This window comes from Schistocerca serialis, chromosome 4 (assembly GCF_023864345.2).
Source record: "Schistocerca serialis cubense isolate TAMUIC-IGC-003099 chromosome 4, iqSchSeri2.2, whole genome shotgun sequence".
In the NCBI taxonomy this organism is placed as follows: Eukaryota; Metazoa; Arthropoda; class Insecta; order Orthoptera; family Acrididae; genus Schistocerca; species Schistocerca serialis.
Genome location: NC_064641.1, coordinates 207,693,434 through 207,716,517, shown reverse-complemented (window position 1 = coordinate 207,716,517; position 23,084 = coordinate 207,693,434). Strand labels below are relative to the sequence as shown.

The window sequence follows — 23,084 nt, the reverse complement described above, 5'->3', positions numbered from 1 at the left end:
GCCCTGAGTTCATTGTCAGAGATCTTCCTTCATACACTCCCGGCTTGGCCCCATCAGATAACCTCTGTTTACAAAACGTAAAGAACAGCTTCGAGGAGCTGATTTTGACAGTGACAAAGAGATGTAAGCAGAGGTGTGGTTGTCAGTATGGCCTCGCGTTTTAATATTTTAACTTACATTTCCTGCACTGAAGATGATCACACAGTGACCTAAAACTGGACTTGCAATAAACATTATTTGCGACCGTCAGCTGTACCCTTTATTACCTGAAATAAATACAGTCAGCTTCGCACATCTGTTTCCACTTAGATCAAATCTGATAAAATTAGAAGCGTTCAAAATCAATTACTCATTACATCCCAACGATCATTAACTCAGAGTATCATTTCTCCTTTGTGTTAGAGTAGATGCGCTAAATATTGTTGTTCGCTAGTTCAAATAAGCAGCGGTCAGAAATCAGTTAATACCGATCGATATCATTTGAATTCTGTCCTTTCGTATGGTCATATCGGCCACATCCCAGACGTTATGCTTTAAATGCGCGTATAATAGATGCACAGGAACGATCATACGCTTCAGAAGAGTACACTGATGAGGCAAAACTTTATATCCATCTGTGTTGGCCTACCTGGGTAAGTTTCTGGAGGCAAGTAGCACCAGATTTGTACGTACAGGCCAGGCAATTCCCGTAAGCTACGGGCCAGTGGTTTTGTGGGAACGGATCAGACACCAAATCGCGTCCCAGACGTGATACATTGGGTTCAGATCAGGTAAATTTGTTGCCCAAGATTCAGCGTGAACTCACTGTTATGTCCCTCAAACCACTGTGATACGATTCTGACCTAGAAACACTGACTGTTATCGAGCTGGAAGATGCCATCGCCTCACTGGGAAGACATCAAGCATGAAAGGATGCATGTAGTTCCCAATAACGTCACGTTGTCCGCAGCTGTGATTATGCCTTCGAATACCTCCGCATCTCCCATGGAAGTCCAAGTGAGTGTCCCTCATAACATAATGCTACATCCGTGGGAGCGGTTTAGGTTTTGAGAAATTGTTCGTCTGAATGACTGTGTATCCAGGCACGACTTTCCTCCGTAATAAGAAATGTTATTCATCCGACAAGGCGGCATGTTGTCACTGATCCACCATTCAGACTCAATGATCCTCTGCCCACCGCACTCATAATGGAAAATATCGTTGGGTCGTCTGCTACGGAGACTTACGTTCAAAGTTGAAAGGTATGCCTCGAAACACTTGCGTCAGCACCAGCATTGTACTCGATCGTCAGGTCTGTCACAGATCGTCACCTGTCCTGGTCGTCCAACATCTCGTCGCCGTCGTCTACTCGTAGTTTCACAGTCATTCAACTACTTTCCACGCGAACATCCCCACCAGCATCACCGTTTCCGAGATGCTTGTTTCTAAGTGCAGAACCATAACAAATGGTTCAAATGGCTCTGAGCACTATGGGACTCAACTGCTGTGGTCATAAGTCCCCTAGAACTTAGAACTACTTAAACCTAACTAACCTAAGGACAGCACGCAACACCCAGCCATCACGAGAACCATAACAGTCTGCCTTTTGTCAGAGTCGCTTATGTCAGTGTTCTCCTTATTTGCGCCACATATCGTCTGTAGAATGATTTCCCATTCGTTTCTGCTCCACTTACATAGTTTCCTTATCATATCACGTGTCCGCAACGCAACCAGGCACTGTTTTATCACGAGATGGACTCTGTCATAATGTTTTCGCTATTTAGTACAATATCTGCATATGTACGCATGTGACAATATCTGCTCCCAATATGTCCCAAAAGGCCGCGCATAAAAACGGGATTTTTCCAGGTCTCATATCTGGAGTTCCATTGTTGACCGAAAGGTAGCGTCAAGTGTTTTGAATTGCCCTTGGGATAGGGAACATTTGTATATTCAACAGGAGGATCGTTTTAGTAACTATCCTACAGTAACGGGTCAGTCTTAGAATATTACATACTTCCTCCAACTTAGGTTCAAATGGCTCTGAGCACTATGGGACTTAACATCTTAGGTCATCAGTCCCCTAGAACTTAGAACTACTTAAACCTAACTAACCTACGGACATCTCACACATCCATGCCCGAGGCAGGATTCGAACCTGCGACCGTAGCAGTCCCGCGGATCCGGACTGCAGCGCCTAGAACCGCACGGCCACCGCGGCCGGCCTCCAGCTTAGGCAAATGGAGAAAAATAGGTTGGTTCATTTTGCATTAGATGTGGTATACAGAGAGCGTTAAGGGGCTTATGGAGGCACCATTTAATTCATGGACGGTTCCTGTGAAAACACGAAAAGCGTTTTTCACCAGTTGTCGCCGTCTGCAGCAGATATCCAAATAACTAATCACAGCAAACTGCTCAAATTTCAGCAGTGTATTCTTTGGGCATTTATCTAGTAGAGCTATCTTCCCATTCAAAGATACTTAACTGTTATCGAGAAACACTCAAAAACAGGGTTTTCGGGTACGATAACCGAGTTGCGGGTTCCAAGATGGCTGTGCAAGTAGTGGGCGTCACTCCACATTGCTGGTTGCCTACATCAAGATTACGCATACATTCAAGGTCAACCTATTGTTCTCTTTTGATTGACTAGTCCTTAATCTGTTGTTCTACTAAGCGGATTATGACTCCCTGGGGATAGTCCATCCTTAATCTAGTTTTTGTTTAAGTGGCTTTCCGTATCAGCCCTCTCCCCTTCTCTCATCTCTCGGAAACCTGGCACCACTTCTGATATCAAATTAATTGACTAATCGATTAAACTGAATGAAAAAATTGGTGCGAAATAGCTCAGTTGTGCCACTTTCGGGATTCACGAGCTGCTTCAGGTTATTCGAATAGCCCCCCCCCCCTTTTCCACTATATCTATTTTATTGCCAAATTAATTACATCGATATCCTTCAGTTTTCCTTCCCTCTCCCTTCTGGAAATATTGATTGATTGGTGGAAATAGTTTGCAGTGTATGGAATATTGTTTAAACAATTTATATTATCTATAGAATTTGTTTATTTCAACAATTTCCCAGATACAAGTCAGTGTATGGAATATACTTTAATTATTTAATGAATTTGTCAGGAAATTGACTTCAGTGAATAGAATATTTTTTAAACAATTTCTGGTAAACAAGGCAATGTGTGGATATTGTTTATTTAAATAATTTATGGGATACAAGGCTGTGTATGCAATAAAGTTTACTTATTTAAAGAATTTGACAGGAAATCGATTGCAATGTATGGAATATTGTAAAACAATTTCTGGTAGAGAAGGCAATGTGTGGAATATTATTTATTTAAAAAATGTATGGGATACAAGGCAGTATCTGGAATATACTGTCTTCGTTTATTTAAAGAATTTGTCAGGAAATTCACTCCACTGTATGGAATAGTGTTTATTTAAACATTTTCGGGGTGACAAGGCAGTATGGAATATTTAAACAGTCGCTGAGCTTTTTTTATCCCGATCGCATAAGGAATACCATCAATATAACTTACCGCACGTAATTACATTGTCAAAAATTTTTGCACTTACTACAGGGCATTGTGCAATTGTGCCCTGGCTGACCACTTCACTATTTCCCCATGTACAGACTACACTGCACCCTCTTGGGCCCCGTGATTGACACACGGGATGCTGCACTAATCCCTGAACAAAAGCGCCAGGTGACAGCAACCCTTTGAGAGTGATACTGAGAAATTCCTGTCAAAACACAGGCCCCCTCTCTCTCTCAAGTGGCCACGCCCTATCGCGTGCCACTGCTGGGCCTGCACATGCCGTCAGCTGCGCTCTGACCGAACCATAAACAAAGCAGCATTTACATGGCAAATCTCCAACTCTGGATGTCTTGGAAATATTCCTTCAGTCTATCAGATTTATTGACTAATTAATTAAATCGAAGCCCTTTGTGTGGGACAGTTTCTCCTTACTTCCTACTGGTGGATTCTAGGATTGGAATATTTGGCAAGATGCGATCACGTAACTGCCTGGTTTCCAAACCCCATTGGATTTTTTCCCTCCTTGCCTCCTATCGGTGGATGCTGACACAGTTTTAGGTCATTTGGTAAGAAGTTCTTTACGTTGGAGATAGCTGAAAATTTCAAATTTCTCCTCAGTTGCATGCTATGTCCTCAAACAATCTGCAGAGGCGGTTGACGGTTGTGGGCGTGCTCACAGTGCCACTACCAGAACCAATAAACTGATAAAACGGTAATTTGATGTTGCGATTGGGATTTTAAAGCACTATATAACACCTAAGATGGTTTTCTACAGTACATTTGGAAACAGGAGGAAGGGCCTACCTCGTGAAAGGACAGAGACAACAATAACAAATACCTCCGTAACAGAGTCCACTGCGACGTACTGAGAAGCACTAAAAACGAAACACTGAAACCTAGATCCAGTCCGTAACAGTAGTTGTCATGACTAGATGTCTGAGATCGCTGAAAACGCTCGCACATCCAGCACACTCACCACCCAGATGTCCACATGCAATGCACCCATCCCCTTGTAAACCACCAATGCCAATGCTCTGAGGTCAGTGAAAACTACAACCACATCCACAGCTACGGTCGTGGATAAGCGTATATAGCAGAGAGCACCACCCGTGTCATGTAGGGTATCTAGTTATGATTGGAGTGGCAGGAATTCGGATGTTATCAGTATATTCAGCTCCAATACATGGCAGTGATCAATACTGAATCGCGCAATTTTCCACGGAGAATACACGCAACATACATGATCGCAGAGACAGCCCAGCACTTATTGAGTATTAGTTCACTATTCAGCAGTCCAGAGAGCGCCGCCGCTGGGACCGGCCCCTGTAGCTATGGGCAAGAACCGACTAGCCAGCGGGGCGGCATTTTTCTTTGTGCCTGCTGTTCACGAGAGCCTTAAGCTGGAAATGTCATTTGTTCGGCCACAGGCTACCTCCGCCAGATGCCCCAACATACCAAACAGGGTCAATCTAGGAAACAAGCCATATATTCATCACTATAATTGCTCGCCGCTGTGACCGATCGGTTCTAGGCGCTTCAGTCCAGGACCGCGCTGCTGCTACGGTCGCAGGTTCGAATCCTGCCTCGGGCATGGATGCGCGTGATGTCCTTAGGTTAGTTAGGTGTAAGTAGTTCTAAGTTCTGGGGAACTGATGAGCTCAGATGTTAAGTCCCATAGTGCTTAGAGCCATTTGAACCATTTGAACAATCACTGTAATTACAGTTAAATGTTACAATTAAAGTCTCAATCTGACAATATCGACAATGAGCGAAGTATCAAAAATACCTCCTCCTGACGAGTGTGGCTCCGGATATATCAATATGAATATCCCTCTTACGGCAGGAGATAATTTTCCACGTGAAATCCTTCATCCCCTCTTATGGCTATCGATGCACTGAAATCGCAATCACCCACATTAAATCCATACCTCCCTTACGGCCACTCATAGTCATTTATTTGGCACATATTGGAACAATGACCAGTGACCCTACACCCCAACACATACTTTACAATCCTGCCGATCACAGCGAGTCTGTCACATACAACCCCTGCTAATTACAATACTTCGCCAGTAACTGATTGCTGGCAGCACCAAACAATGTTGAGCAAAAATCCGCGCTGGATGGACATACCTCATTCGTTTTTCTTGCAAATGGTACCAGTGTGTCTTAGGGTGAGAGACATATTCGTCTTACAAGCGACCTGATGTTAAAAACACGATCACAACGACTAAGTTACTGTCACCGTGCATACAACGCGGTCTTGGTTCTACAGACAAACTCAAGAGTTCGTATTATTGTTATGCTTTCTGGTAGAAATGCTGTCTCCAATTTGGAATCAAGTTTATCCATTGAACTACATACTTGCATTGGATCCAATGGAGATGTCTTTTAAAGATTACAGCCACTGGTGAATCATATTCATGCCACTCTCATATCTCGAAAAGTCACCTTTTCGAACCACGGGGTAGCCGCGTGGTCTGAGGCGCCTTCCCACGGTCCTTGCGACCCTCCTCCATTGGAGGTTCGAGTCCTCCCTCCGGCATGGGGGTGTGTTTTGACCATTGCGTAAGTTAGTTTAAGTTAGATTCAGTAGTGTGTAGGGACTGATGACCTCAGCAGTTTGGGTCCATTAGACCTTACCACGAATTTCCATTTCCATCCTTCGAACCTATCTGCTAAGGATTCGATACAACAAAACGCCATCATGGTTTTCTAGACAGTCCCTCTCCATCTTGTAATTGTTCCTCAGAGCTTTAATCGAAGTCGCTTCCACAGATCAGTGTAAAGTTTCATCACCTGTAATGTGGGAGGACCATGTCCCATAGACTATCAATCGCAAGAGTTGGTCCCTGTGTTGTTATTTGATACATTGTTTTTTTTCTGTTGTAGCACAATCAAGTAGTGCTCCATCCTGCATAAAGCACATGTTTCTTCTTAACCGTCTATTACATCATCACAACACTCTCATACCTACTATACACCGATAAGGGGTGCTAACCTTCACAACATACGCGCGTCTGGAGAGATCTAGGGCACTTGGATGGGCACTGTGAGTAAGATTGGTGCGGAACAGTCTTCATTGAACAGCAGTTACGGACTTTGCTCACTCTGGCCCTTCACAAGATGTGAAATGTACATCTGATCAGCTACAAATTAAATCGAGGACGTCGTTGTGAGGAGGGTTGGACAAAGACAAAGCAGGGTGATCTTTCAGCCTTCAGCTTTATCCTAAGGCTGCGAGAATGCTCTGAGACTCCCATCCACATAGGGAAAGATGGGCAATCATAATCGTAAATTACGCAGTATGATCGAAGTGCCAGAAATACACTCCTGGAAATTGAAACAAGAACACCGTGAATTCATTGTCCCAGGAAGGGGAAACTTTATTGACACATTCCTGGGGTCAGATACATCACATGATCACACTGACAGAACCACAGGCACATAGACACAGGCAACAGAGCATGCACAATGTCGGCACTAGTACAGTGTATATCCACCTTTCGCAGCAATGCAGGCTGCTATTCTCCCATGGAGACGATCGTAGAGATCCTGGATGTAGTCCTGTGGAACGGCTTGCCATGCCATTTCCACCTGGCGCCTCAGTTGGACCAGCGTTCGTGCTGGACGTGCAGACCGCGTGAGACGACGCTTCATCCAGTCCCAAACATGCTCAATGGGGGACAGATCCGGAGATCTTGCTGGCCAGGGTAGTTGACTTACACCTTCTAGAGCACGTTGGGTGGCACGGGATACATGCGGACGTGCATTGTCCTGTTGGAACAGCAAGTTCCCTTGCCGGTCTAGGAATGGTAGAACGATGGGTTCTATGACGGTTTGGATGTACCGTGCACTATTCAGTGTCCCCTCGACGATCACCAGTGGTGTACGGCCAGTGTAGGAGATCGCTCCCCACACCATGATGCCAGGTGTTGGCCCTGTGTGGCTCGGTCGTATGCAGTCCTGATTGTGGCGCTCACCTGCACGGCGCCAAACACGCATACGACCATCATTGGCCCCAAGGCAGAAGCGACTCTCATCGCTGAAGACGACACGTCTCCATTCGTCCCTCCATTCACGCCTGTCGCGACACCACTGGAGGCGGGCTGCACGATGTTGGGGCGTGAGCGGAAGACGGCGTAACGGTGTGCGGGACCGTAGCCCAGCTTCATGGAGACGGTTGCGAATGGTCCTCGCCGATACCCCAGGAGCAACAGTGTCCCTAATTTGCTGGGAAGTGGCGGTGCGGTCCCCTACGGCACTGCGTAGGATCCTACGGTCTTGGCGTGCATCCGTGCGTCGCTGCGGTCCGGTCCCAGGTCGACGGGCACGTCCACCTTCCGCCGACCACTGGCGACAACATCGATGTACTGTGGAGACCTCACGCCCCACGTGTTGAGCAATTCGGCGGTACGTCCACCCGGCCTCCCGAATGCCCACTATACGCCCTCGCTCAAAGTCCGTCAACTGCACATACGGTTCACGTCCACGCTGTCGCGGCATGCTACCAGTGTTAAAGACTGCGATGGAGCTCCGTATGCCACGGCAAACTGGCTGACACTGACGGCGGCGGTGCACAAATGCTGCGCAGCTAGCGCCATTCGACGGCCAACACCGCGGTTCCTGGTGTGTCCGCTGTGCCGTGCGTGTGATCATTGCTTGTACAGCCCTCTCGCAGTGTCCGGAGCAAGTATGGTGGGTCTGACACACCGGTGTCAATGTGTTCTTTTTTCCATTTCCAGGAGTGTATATAGTTAACCTAACTGCAGCGGAATAGGGCACTGTCTGGTATACTTTGCTGCATGTGTTCGACAATTAACTATGAGTGGATGTACTGCACAGTCATCGATCTACATTCACAATCTACTATATGGTAAACGCAAAGCAGTGGAGGTGTGGTCTAGCAAAAATACAGAAATTGGGAAGCATGCTATTGTGCCATTGCTCGGCACTGAAATTCTGAAAAAACTGGTAAAATTGCTAAAATGGATCACACTACCAACGGTGGTGATAATTACAGTACATCACCCCATATTGACAGTGTCTTTCCATTCCATCTGTCCACTGGTACGCTGTTAATTACGACATAATGATTGATTGATACAACTAGTTTCAGATGGAGCGAGTCTTGGTGAGACCAGCAACTTCTGTTTCTGGGAATGGCCTGCATGGAACAGTGATAGCATACATGACTGCAGTATGAGGAATCAATCGAAATGGAACACCTAGGCCCCTGCTACCACGTCACTGTGGAAGATGAGTTTAAATGTATAGGTCATCAGTCAAATCAGGTAACTGTTTGAAAATCCCCCACAATGCCACAAACTCTTAGTGTTTCCATATGTTGCGCTGTCTTTCCAATGTTTTGTTAATAAGAAACAGGCCAATATTGATCAGTGTCAAATGTTGGCGCTGGTTGTAATGATAACTTCCAAATTCCATCATGTTGATGGTATTCCTTACGCGATGGGGAAAGAAAAGTGCTGCATCTGTTTAAATATTCCATAAATCGTTTAAATAGACAATATTCCACACATTGCCTTGTTCACCAGAAATTGTTTAAATAATATTCCATATATTGCAGTCAGTTTCCCAACAAATTGTTTAAATAAATAAACTATGTTCCATACACTGAAATGTGTCCCATAAACTGTTTAAATAAACAATATTCCACACATTATTTAAATTATTTAAACAATATTCCATACACTGTGATCGATTTCCGCTAAGCAATCAATATTACCAGAAGGGAGGGGCAAGGAAAACTGAAGGACATGGAGTTAATTAATTAGTCAATAAAATTGATTCAGTGGTGATGGAGGCTATTCAGATAAGCTGGAGCTACTCATGAATACCGAAAGTGACACAATTGAGGTATTTTCCAACACTTTTTTCAATAAATTTAATTAGTCAATTAATTTGATATGAGAAGTGGTGCTGGGTTTCCGAGAGGGGGGGAGGGGTGATATGGAAAACCTCTTAATCAAACAATAGGTTAAGGACAGAGTATCCTCAGGAGGTGATAATCCACTTGGCAGAGCAATAGGTTAATTACCTGTTAATCAAAAGGGAGCAATAGGTTTGCCCCTGAATGTATGCTTGCCCCTGATGTAGGCAACCCGCAATGTGGAGTGACGCTGCTGTTGTCCCAGTACTTATGCATAGCAAATGGCTGTAATTTTTTACGATAAATTCCTAAGATCTCATTCTCAAAGAACCTTGAAAATTTTCTTTATGTCTTTATCATTTCCTGATATACAGAGCAACAAATTTACCCAACTTGTACAAGTAAAATTTGCATGTGCAGCCTGGTGTGTGTTTGTCAAGCGATGTATTACAGAGAAATACTCTGAAACTTTTTCATGATCATCAGAAGGGTTCTAGGAACACCATGTTCTAATGAAGCACAAGTAAAATTGTTCTGATTTTTAAAATTAGTTTTACATTATTTCAATTTTACTTAAATAAACTATCAAAACTTTACAGACCCATGAAGTTCTTTTCATATGAATGACATGCCCTGCTGCAGCAGGGGAAATGAGGGAACCGGAGGAAAAATGCTCCTATCAAAGCGCAAAAAAGGCGAATATGCTCTTGTTAATTAAAAGACTCTGACAGAAAAGTGGGGTACCAGCTGTCTCATTCTACCTCCTGCAGCACCTTAAAAATTTTTACAAAAATGTTGGTATGCAGACACATTTTTGCTTTCTTATGCTGAGAGAGAAGGAGATAGTGGGAGTGGGAAAGAGATGAAAAAGTGATAAATGCTGGAAGATAGTAGACACTGGTTGTGGTACAGAAAGAGTGAAGGAAACAATGGCAGTCTGAGAAAAAGAGAAAACGCAATGGCAGTGAAATGTAGTTGACAGCGATAAAGCAGTGTTAGGAAAAGAGTGAAGGAGACATTGTTAGTGGGAGAGGGATAAAGAGAAGAAGTAAGTGGAAGTGGTTTAGAGCTAGTGATAATGAAAGACAGAGTCTATGACAATGACAATGCTGAAGAGAGAGATAACCGTACTGAGAAGACACAGCAGCAGTGGGAAGGAAGGAATGTGGTGGTTGCAGTAAGAGAGAGCAAGAGGGACACAGTGACAATGAGATGAGACGGAAGGGAGGAGACTGTTGCTGTGGCACAGGAGACAATGTAAGTTAGAGAGACACAAAAGATAATGACAATGACTTGGACTGAATGAGTGAGTAAGAAGGGGCAAGTGGGAGTGGTTGAGTATGAGCGATTTAACAGCGATGGATTAGTAGGTGTGAGCGAGTTACAGTTAGCGGAGCTTATGGGATTGAGAGGTGAGTTGCACGTAGAGAGCACATGCCAAAATTTTTAAAGGTGCGGACGAAGGTAGAATAAGACAGCTATTACCCCATTTTTCAGTCAGAGTCTTGTACTTCAGCAGCGTATTCGCCTCTTTTTGTACTCCGATAGGAGCTTTTTTCCGCTTGTTCGACTGCACTGTATATACCACTGTACAGTTAACAGCACGGCGAGTATGATTGACATGACAGTCAGGCTGTGCCTGTAAGTCAACTTGACAACAGTGTGTCGAAGATGATAACTGGGGAAGACATCATGGCACAAAAGAGCGGCTTATCTCCTGCTTTCTTTTGACGCGGCTTACGACAGTGAGGTCAAAAAAATTTGAGGGAAGAACGACTCACAAAGGAACGAAACGTGCGTATCACAATGGAACGAAACGTGCGCTCCATAATCGAGTGCCTGGCCTTACCCTTCTTCATCTACATGAATTGTCTGCTATAAAACAGAGTTCTTGCGGCATAACACATATCTGTACTTACCAACTCAGTTACATAAAGGATGCAAATTTTAAAATCTCGACTCATCTCCCCCACCCTTGAGTAAATTTAGGCGGACGCTCGTAACAGTGGATCGGAATATTGCCTATGACGTGTTGTCGTTAACTTTATTTGACTGGCAGTCACTCCCTTGTGACAGATTTTTTTTTTACGTCAGGTCCATTTTCAGAATTGATTTCGGTAACAAACTCCAACGGTGTGTGACTACTGCCTCATTAGGCACTGACGCGTTACCTGTTGAGTCAGAACACTTTCTTCCGGTCACCTGTTAACACTCAGCGTCCTTGACAGTGGCGGGGGAGTACGTGGCGCTTGCGTGGGGGCCGAACGCACGGAACAAAAGGAAGTCGGCAGCGTAATGCCGGCAGTCGGCAGTCCGCGAACACACCTCTCCCGAGGCAGAAGGCAGGGCAATGGCTGCAGAAGGCGTTATGTGCATCGTGACCGTACCCTCTGCAGAAGTCGAGGCGAAGATGGCGGCCGACTCTGCAGGGGAAGACGAAGACGTTGAAGGGCGATCATGCAGGCGAATGGAGGAGGTGCGTAACGCTGCAGATAATGATTATAGTAGACCTTAGAGATGATTTATCCAAACTGCACATGCTTCGGACCCGCGGCACTGTCCAGCTTTACGAGCGGGGGAGATTTAGCTGTTAAAGTTTCGATATGATGAAGTGACAATAATACTGTTTAAGACTATGTTCGCATGGCTGTGCAGCACTGGAAAGAATAAATCATAGGGACAAAACTTCTTTTTATGTTTGAAGAACACAGTCGTCATAATTCTGCTTTATTCTGTATTTTATATTGGCAAAAGTGTTTCATTTGCATGTTCAGTTCCTTTCTGTCCCGCTGTGCATTATTACGAACTTGCGTCTCTATGCTGACAGTATTATTTAATTTGCATTGTTAACGAAGATGGCCTAAAAGTAATTTGTCATTTCTTAATAACCCTCGCAACAAACGACGTATGCGGCTAAGCAGAACAGCTGGATGAACAAACTTCATTTGAATTAATGTTAGTGATAGTGTAGCCCACTCTGTGATGTTTTTGCTGTCCTTTCTTACTTTTTCCTTTTTTTGTCAGTATCCTCCACAATAAGTTCGTGTACTGTGTTCCAGTGCAACTGTGGGAATTTTCATACTTGTTTTAATGTTTAACCCATACAGATACGTCAGCATTCTCATAAATGAAATGTCTGTACTGATTTGACTGAAAGTTCTCCGGTATCCTTTTTATTTTCACTCTCCTTACGACAAAAAAAAAAACATTTTCTCCTTTGTTCAGGATCAGTATTATGTAAATCATTAATAAATCATTGAATATTGATAGTTTGTACAGTCATAATAAATCTGTTGTCAGAATTACATGAGAATGAAAAAAAAAGGTACCGTCAACGAGACTCGATCCAGAGACGCGCTTAGGAAACTACGCGATTACTTGTTTGGTTGCTTACTGCTTGAATATTTGCGACAAAGTATATGAACAAGTCTAAAATTTCCATACTCGATCTTCACGAAAACGGCTCAGAGTTACGTCTTCCTGTTCACATATGTTAAATTTGTAGTAGTGCTCTGCACACCCTGTGAATATGATTCAAATCGGTGAGAGGAAGTACTTCCCTTGTTGCAAATCCGTGCGGCTGCTCATTGTCGTGGTGACTAGTAGTGCTATTGTTTCGGCTCACCGTAATCCCTGAAGGTGCAATGGGTCCAGCCACACACGGTTACTGGTTTTGGGATTTGAGTAACACTTCAGGGCAACTTCGGGCTAACAGAACGCATGACATGTGACAGGCAAAATGTATAATGCCATGTTAGTTTTAAGTAGCACGTCCGTCGAGTCATTTAGCAATAAAAAGGAGCACCGAAAGTCATTTCTAAATCGCTTTCATTTTACCGTGGAAGTCCGTCGTTAATAGAGCCCTAGGGCTACAAACTTGTATCAAACGTCTACCACCACATCGGCACATACATTCTGGATCCCGATGTTAAATTTGTTGCTGTCTGCAAGCACATCATTCGAAATTAGTATCGGTAATAATTGGGGGAAAGGCTGCGACGTTATGATTCTCGACGTAAGATCTTGCACCAAGCCCTTATTAGGTCCGAGTTCATTATAGCAAGTGCACTCATTTCGATCCTTACGCTTATTTCTTTCGCCACAGTAAATCAACGCAACATTTCAACAAGGATGGTTTACGTTACTAATAGGCTGTTGAGCAGTTCAACTTCATTCTTATCTGTTCTGAGAGTCTACGCTGTTTCGCCTAAAATTCTCTTTGCGCAAAAGCGCGGTTGTGAAAGTCGGTAGATTTTTGGATAAATAACACTCAGGGAATTTCGATACTGACCCAAACTCGAATAATCCGTACGCGGGAAACTCTACGCTTCATTAAATTTCATTATCCAATCACTGCACACTACCGACAATTCTCTTGATATATTAGTGGCTGCAGAAGACTAGGTAGGTCTCGTCTTGATGCACAACTATGATTTTTATTGTGTGCCATGAAAATGTTTGGCATATTGTTGTTATTATGGGTGGCTGATTGTGTAATAAATAAGAATCTGGTAGATTTGTTAGCTTCCTGGTTTCTTTGTTTCCATCTCTCCAAAAGTAAGCGTGGCATGCTGAACCAATAATTACGCAAACAGAAATCGTATGTTGATAAATTATACATCGTGATTTCAAGAAAGCATGTGATTACATATACCGTAAAACCTGTTCAGCTGTCTCAGAGGGTTCGCGACGTCACAGAAATTCATCAACCTGGTGAAGATCGGCCTGAGTGGAACACGTGGTAAGGTGAAGGTGGTAAACAGAGTAACAGATACCGTTGAAATTGATGCTGGTGTCAGGCAAGGAGATGGTTTACCTCCTACCCTGTTTATTTTTTCTCTTGAGAAGATCGTACATGATACCTTTAAAGGAAACGTCGAAGGAATCCAAGTCGAAGGGAAGACGATGTCACACCTAACCTACGCAGATGATATCTGCTTACCCAGTAACTCTGGAGAGGAACTGAAACAAATTACCAGGGGCACTGTAGGTGGCCACCAGCGAGATCCAGACGTCTCTTGAGGTGGTTCAAGATTCGCATGATATTGTAGGGCTGTGGGATGCGGAGAATCCGAAAGCATGACTTTTTTGAACTTCTCGTATTTGACAGAAAAGTGCTGTGGAAGATCTTTGTTCCGATGTTGGACGCAACCACCAGTGCATCGAGGGTGAGACACAATTATGGGCCAGATGAACAGTATCAAGATGCCAGTATAGCAGGAATCATCGGAAGCAAGTTACTATAGTGGGCTCGATGTGTGGTTCGGATGGAAGACGACAGGTGGCCATGGAAGCTCAGGCCAAGGAATCGGTGGAATCATTGCCTTCATGAAGACCTTGCCATGGATGTGGACGGATGGCAGATGGCATCATTGGATGAATAGAAGATGATGGAGAAGAAAACTTGTAGCAACGGGTGATCCATTGGGCCTGGTAGCTTCGAAGTAAAGAAGAAGTATAAAAGAGGATCAAAAAGTTTCCGTTTGAAGACGATGCTGCAGTGCATATGAAACGTAGCGCAATTCCGATGCGGGTATATAAGCTTGACATGTCGGCAAGGGGTGGCGTGGCATTCATGGCTTTCCGACATGCGTGCGCTAAATGCGAGAACGTGAACTATTGCGGCGTTAGCACCAAATGCGTCCAAACAGGACCATCTTGCCGTAAATATTTTCTTAGCTGCGAAATAACAAACACTGGTAGACTCCATCGGTGAATGAACGATGTGTATGGGGCAGCTTGTCTGTCGAAAAGTGCGACAAGGGCTGCTGCTGTTTCATAACGCAGGTCCCCATATCGTAAATACCGTAACGCAGAAGTTACGCCAACTCAAATGAGAGACACTCGAACACACGCCTATAATCCTGATCTCTCCTCATACGATTATCACGCATTCGGTCCCTTAAACAGGCGTTGAAGAGTCGACGATTCCAGTCGGATGAGGATGTGTAGCAGGCAGTTAAAAACTTCTTCTCGCAACAGGACACAGTGTTTTATCAGATATCTTCAAAATGGTGCATTGGTGGTATGATTGCGTCGATGCTCACGGTGATATTGCCTGATTGGCATACCAATTCTGGTCTGTACGACTGTCGAACGGGAACTTCTTGATAGCTCTTATGAAGTGATAATCTGCAATCCGACTTACGATACTTTGAGGGAAGGACATCGGGAACCACTATCATTATTTCGGTTCCCTGTTCCATCCGCGAATGGTACATTGTAAAAACGACAATAATGCTCTCCGTTAACACAAAACCTCTATTGTGGTGATTTGAGCATTCCGTAACGGTCTCATGCTTATTATACGATCCCGTGACGAAATTTCTTTGTGTCTTCTCTGTCAGTCCGAGACTGATAAGAAGTATTCATTAATCGATTTTACAAATGATTTGTTAGTCACTTCTTTCACGAATGAATAACATTTCATTATAATTCATCAAATGAATGTCAGCTTGGCTTTTGCTTTTTCTGCTATTTTCTTTATGTGATAATTCCGCTTTACGTCACCCCAGATTGTCAGTCCTATGTATTTTACGGTTGTTACTGCTTCCAGTGATCTCTGAAGCAATAGCGCAATCGAACAGTGGATTACGCACAATACGTTGCATTTATTTACATACTGAATCCACTACCAGTCCCTACAGCTATCATTGATCTTCCGCAGGTCTTCTAACATTTCGTTACAGTCTTATAGTACTCTAGCCTTCCTTTAGCCAACAACATCGTTTACAAAAAGCCTCATGGAGCTCCCGACGTTATCCACTAGATCATTTATATGTACTCTCTAAGAAAAACAATGGAAAAAGCACCACGAAGGAACTGTTGACGCTGTCACAGGCACAGTCTGCGGGAGAGCTCCAATGGAGTGCAATAGTGTCGTTACAATTCAAAATACATGCGAAGAAAAAATGGAAAAGTGGCAAGGCGAAGGAATTATCTGAACGGGACGGTAATCGGCAGATGTAATCTACCTGTGCAGACAAACAAATGGTTACTAATTCAAAAAATTGGATGATTCATTCAAGAGAAAGAGCTTCACAAATTGAGCAAGTCAATAACACATTAGTCGACCTCTGACCCATACGCAAACAGTTACTCGGCTTAGCATTCATTGATAGAGTTGTTATCCTTCTAAGGTATATTGTGCCAAATTCTGTCCAGCTGGTGCGTTAGGTCGTCAAAATCCCGATGTGGTTGGGGGACCTTGTCTATAATGCTCCGCATGTTGTCAATTTGGGACACATAACGCGACCTTGCTGGCCAAATAGGGTCTGGCAAGCACCAAGACAAGCAGTAGAAACTGTTGCCGTGTGCGGGCGGGCATTTATCTTGCTGAAATGGAAACCAGAATGGGTTTTCATGAAGGGTAACAAAACGGGCGGTAGAATATCGTCGACGTACCGCTTTGCTGTAAGAGTGCCGCGATCGACAATCCAAGGGGGTCCTGCTACGAAAAGATATAACGCCTCAGACAATATCTCGTGGTTGTCAGGCAGTATGGCGAACAACAGTCAGTTTGGTATCGCACCGCTGTCCACGGCGTTTCCAGCCACGTCTTTGCTGGTCATCGCATCTCAGTTCGAAGTGGGACTGAAGACAGTTCTGCTCTAGTCAATGAGATTCCAGGCCGAAGACGAGTCTGGAGACGCCCCAGATAGCGGTGGGATACCAACCTTGCCCTCCGACATACGGGTCAGTTCTTATCACAGCAGGACCCCTTTGTTTGTCAACTGCGGAATCCTTACAAACAGCGGTACGTCGATGATATTCTACGTCCCGTTTTGTTGTCCTTGATGGAAAGGCATTCTCGGCTTACATTTCAGCAAGATAATGCTCGCCCGTACACGACGAGAGTTTCTACTGCTCTTCTTGGTGCTTGCCAAACTCTATCTTGGTCAGCAAACTTGCCGGATCAAATTTTAATCATCTTTTTGTATCTACCTATGCATCACTTCTACCGATTTCCGTCCTATTCGGATAATTCCTTCGTGGTGCGTCCTTCTTTTCCCTTCACTTTGAGTGTATTTTAAAGAGTAACGACACTATTACACTTCATTGGAACCCTCTCGACGACTGCACGGGTGAAAGCATCATTACAGCCGGCAAAGCAGAAAGGACTTGTGATACTTTCGCCCTTCACCCGATTTTCATACACACGCACTCGCAGCATCCAGTCTGCACATGTCTGTCACAGTTGGGACTAGTAGGCCGCAGGATTTTTTAAATAGAAAGCACGGCATACTACTTCACCTCGCTTCCCAATAACCTTACGTCATGTGACGCGAGGCCCTTTGATTAACACCGCGACTTGTTGCCGAAAGCCTCTGTGCTATGCGCAAAAGACCGCTTTTCCCCATGTCATAACAGCTTTGCGCGTTTCGCGTTGCTCCCACTTACGACATACTTAACACCTTCACCGTCTTAACCGGTCGTTAACTTGCTCGTACTGTTCCTTAGAGCACCTTTCCCTTCTCCGATTTGTGTGTTTACGAAAAATATGCATTGCAAAGACATATAGTATGCCGTCACAAGTTACTGGGAATCGTTCCTATTTGGTTCAAAGCAGTCACTCATGTAACTTGAGCTGGTAGCACCTCCTCTTTTTGTTACATTAACAACATTAAATCTCGTGTAAAGTCTAAACACTGAATCCTGGTACGCCCCGCAGGCGAAATGTGTTCTCATCCTCTCTGGGACGAGAACAACAGTTATCGCGGGTTTTCAGGAAAAAAAAACTGATGTGTCTTGCGCCCGATACTGAAGTTCATCACAACGATACTCGACGTAGTTCAGTCTGTTCTTTTAGCGGGACATCCCAGTAAATCTACTTGATTTTCTTCGAACTTTTCATCTTATTTAAACAAACACTCGGGAAGGTACTGGATAAGGCCAGGAAAAAACAAGAAGAGTGTAAGTATTATTCATTTACGCAAAGATAAGATCTGCTCTGTAATTTTAAGCATGGCGTTAACGATTTTTAGTCGTTTTTGCTCTGTGTATCGCAATTATCTAAATAACTAACCACAGCAAATATTTCAGATTTTAACTGTACATTCTTTAGACGTTCATGTAGAAACGGCAATTTTCCGTTTTCGAAAATACACTGAAGAACCTAATACTGTGTAGGGCCACCGCTAGCACGCAGAAGAGCCGCAACACGACGTGGCATGGACCAATGTCTGAAGTAGTGCTGGAGGGAACTGACACCATGAATCCTGCAGGGCTGTCCATAAATCCGTAAGAGTACGAGGTGGTGGAGATCTCGTCTGAAAACGACTTTGCAAGGCATCCCAAATATGCTCAATAATGTTCATGTCTGGGAAGTTCAGTGGCCAGAAGTGTGTTCCTGGAGCCACTCTGTAGCACTTCTGGACGTGTGGGGCGTCGCATTGTCCTGCTGGAATTGCCCAAGTCCGTCAGAATGCACAATGGACATGAATGGATGCAGGTGATCAGACGAGATGCTTACGTACGTGTCACCTATCAGAGTCGTATCTAGACGCATCAGGGGTCCCATATCACTCCAACTGCACACGCCCCACACCATTAAAGAACCTCCACGAACTTGAACGGTTCCCTGCTGACATGCAGGGTCCATGGGTTCATGAGGTTGTCTCCATACCCGTACACATCCATCTGCTCGGTGCAATTTGAAACGAGACTTGTCCAATCAGGCAACATGTTTCCAGTCATCAACAGTCCAATGTCGGTGTTGACAGGTCCAGGTGAGGTTAAAGCTGTGAGTCATGCAGTCATCAAGGGTACACGAGTGGGCCTTCGGCTCCGAAAACCTATATCGATGATGTTTTGTTGGATGGTTTACATGCTGACACTTCTTGATGGCCCAAGCATTGAAATTTACAGCATTTTGCGAAATGATTGCTCTTCTGCCACGTTGAACGATTCTCTTTAGTCGTCGTTGGTTCCGTTCTTGTAGGATCTTTTTCCGGCCACAGCGATATCGGAGATTTGGTGTTTTACCGGATTCCTGATATTCAGGACCGAGCGAGGTGGCGCAGTGGTTAGCACACTGGACTCGCATTCGGGAGGACGACGGTTCAATCCCGTCTCCGGCCATCCTGATTTAGGTTTTCCGTGATTTCCCTAAATCGCTTGAGGCAAATGCCGAGATGGTTCCTTTGAAAGGGCACGGCCGATTTCCTTCCCCATCCTTCTCTCACCCGAGCTTGCGCTCCGTCTCTAATGACCTCGTTGTCGACGGGACGTTAAACACTAATCTCCTCCTCCTCCTCCTGATATTCAGGGTTCACTCATGAAATGGCCGTACGGGAAAATTCCTACTTCACTGCTACCTCGGATATGCTGCGTCCCATCGTTCGTGCACCGACTGTAACACCACATTCAAACTCACTTAAATCTTGATAACGTGCCATTGTAGCAGCAGTAACCGATTTAACAACTTCGCCAGACGCTTTTTGTCATATATAGGTGTTGCCAAGCAGAGTGCCGTATTCTGCCTTTTTACATATCTCTGTATTTGAATATGTATGCCTATACCAGTTTCTTTGGCGCTTTATATTTGCCGTCATCAAGATACACCCGAAAAAACATGGTTTTTGGGTACCAAAAGTACCCGTTGTGGGGATAGTCACTTTAATAACTTATGTTCATTGCAAATCGTCGAAATTTTTACCATATATTCTTAAGATGATATTCTTGGGGGACTGTCAAACTTTTTTCGGTATCGTAATCCATTAGCGAAATCCAGCGGTTCAAATTTACTGTACTTATGCATGTAATATCTGGTCTGAGAGGTAAATGTTGTATTAACTGAGGTGGAGAACACATGGCTAGGGTCAGCGCGATTGTTCTGAGGTTACCAAGCTATATTTTTAGTCAGCATTTTGCACCAATAAAACTTCATGGCCCTTTCTCTCTGTATGACGGGTACTTCAGTACTTTACGCTACAAATGTACAGAAAGTGGTACTGCAGCGACAAAAAATAGGCTTAAAAGGGTCTTAACAAGTCTGAAAGGAACTTAAGGCAATTGTCAAAAATTATGTGAAGCCAGAAAGACCGCAAATTCAATAAAATTCAATTTGTACTCTTTTAAGAAACAGGTCATAAGCCAGACATTTTCGAGGATTTGCAATCAACTAGCAAAGTATCCAAAAAAATATAAAGCAAACCATTTTGTGTTAACCTTATTTCATGAATACTTATATGTGTATATTCATATGTGTAAAGTATCTAAATCTGTCGAAATATATAAAGAAATTATCAAAAATACACTGGCTCACAGAATTCGTTTCATATAAGCAGCACGCCCATCTGCAGCAGGGAAAAGAAAGGAACCAGCAGGAAAAATGCTCCTGTTGGAGCACAAAACCTCGTTAAAAGACTCTGGCAGAGAAGCGGGGCGCCAGCAGCCTCCAAACACATTACGCCTTCTTCGCCAAAAAAATTAGGATGCGAAAATATTCTTGCATTTGAGCTGAAAGAGAGTAGCAGAGAGACAGTGACGGTGGTAGAGAGAGAAGAGAGTACCAGTATGGGGACAAAGAGAGAGGAAACAGTGATGTTGGGAGAGAGAAAGAGAGATGAATGAAGGCAATAGAAATGGGACCAAAAAGAGAGAGGAGAACTGATGGGTAGTGAGACGCAGTGGCATTGAAACAGAAAGAGATGTGGACAGAGACAGGAACAGTGGGACTAAAAGAGAGAGGAGCAGTTATAATGAAAAATACAGATTGGTGGAGAACATACATTGGCTTGTATGATCTGGCCCTCCATGACTGGCAGACTTTAACACTTAAATACAGGGTAGGGCATATTTTGGACCAAAATTTTAAATGCATAGTGGAAAACGTAAGTTGGACCCCTCCAGAATTTTCGAGTTGCCGAGGTATGATGTGGATAGTGGCAGCAGGAAAGAAAAACAAAATGAAGTGAGAGAAGAGACAGTCGCAGTGGCATATTCTATAAATTAATGGAAGGAAAAGAAGATAGTGGGAGAGATACATAAATAGACAGTCGTAGCGAGAGAGAGATTCTGAGTATGGAGGCTTCACTACAATGAGAGACTGGATAAAAGGATTTAAAATGTTCACATGCCAAAATTTTGGTGAAGAAGGTAGAATGAGGATGGAGGCAACTGATTCCCCACTTTTCTGCCAGAGTCTTTTAAAGAGAAACATAGTCACCTTTTTTGTGCTCCAAAAGTAGCATTTTTCTGCTGGTTAGGAATTATGTGCGAGATAAAAACTGCTGAAATTTTAAAATTTACTGTATGAAACTTGTGACATGTCCAAAACTGAGGAAGTCCATGTTCCCTAGAATTGCTTCGGAAGATTTTGACAGTGAATGAGTACTTTATCGGATTTTATTCTACCGATAATATTTCTACTTCTAGATCTATATCTATGCTCTGCAATCCACTGTGAGCTGCATGACAGAGGATATGTCCCATTGTACCAGTTATTAGGGTTTCATCTTATTCCATTCACATATGGAGTGCAGGAAGAATGGTTGTTTGAATGCCTCTGTGCATGCAGTAATTATTCTCTTATCCTCAATCCCTATGTCAGTGATACTTGGGTGGTTGTAGTATATCCTTAGAGTAATCATTTAAAGCCGGTTTTTGGAATTTTGTTAATACACTTTCTCGGGGCAGTTTACATTTGTTGCTTCAGTATCTCTGTTACACTCTGCTACAGAGGAAACAAACCTGTGACCATTCGTGCTGCCCTTCTCTGTATATGTTCAATATCCCCTGTTAATTCTGTCTGGTATGGGTCCCACACACTTGAGCAATATTCTAGAACCAATTACACAAGTGATTTGTAAGCTGAAAGGTTCAAAGAAAACTTGAGTTTGATTTCAAACACGTACCCGACTCATATGATAATAGTTGGCGGTAACTTTAATTTACCCTCGATGTGTTGGCGAAAATACGTGTTTAATACCTGAGGTACACATAAAATATCACCCGAAATTGTGCTAAACACATTCTCTGAAAATTATTTCGAGCAGTTAGTTCATGAGCCCACGCGAATAGCGAACGGTTGTGAAAACACACTTGACCTCTAAGCAACAAATAATCCCGAGTTAATAACCAGCATCAAAATCGATATAGGGATTAGTGAACACAGAGTTGTCATAGCGAGATTGAATATTGTAATCCCCAAATCCTCGAAAAATAAGCGAAAAATATACCTTTTCAAAAAAGCAGATCAAAATTCACTTGACGCCTTCCTGAGAGACCATCTCCACTCGTCCAAATTAATAATACAAGTGTAGACCAGACGTGGCTTAAATTCAAAGAAATATTATCGGCAGCAATTGAGAGTTTTATACCGAATAAACTAACAAACGACGGAGATGATCCTCCTTGGTACACAAAACGGGTTGCAGAAACAACGAAACATACATGCCAAATTTAAACAGAGGCAAAATTCCCAAGATTGGCGATCCTTTACAGAAGCTCGCAACTTAGCGCGGAGTTCAATGCAAGACGCCTAATAACAGTTTCCACAACGAAACGTTGTCTCGAAACCTGGGAGAAAATCCAAAGAGATTCTGGTCCTATGTGAAGTATGTTAGCGGCAAGTAACAATCAATGCCTTCTCTGCGTGATAACAATGGAGATACTATCGAAGACAGTGCTGCCAAAGCAGATTTTCTAAACACAGCCTTCCGAAATG

The 23,084-nt window shown here is 43.7% G+C and overlaps 1 protein-coding gene across 1 annotated transcript in view; it reads left to right on the top strand.

Moving 5' to 3' along the window:
* Positions 1-11,738: 11,738 nt before the first annotated feature.
* LOC126475493 (uncharacterized) overlaps positions 11,739-23,084 on the top strand; it is a 248,704-nt gene continuing 237,358 nt past the window's right edge. Inside the window, exon 1 of the mRNA XM_050103399.1 lies at positions 11,739-11,891. Within this exon, the coding sequence (XP_049959356.1) occupies positions 11,766-11,891 (126 nt within the window). The 5' untranslated portion in view covers positions 11,739-11,765. The remainder of the gene's footprint in view (positions 11,892-23,084) is intronic.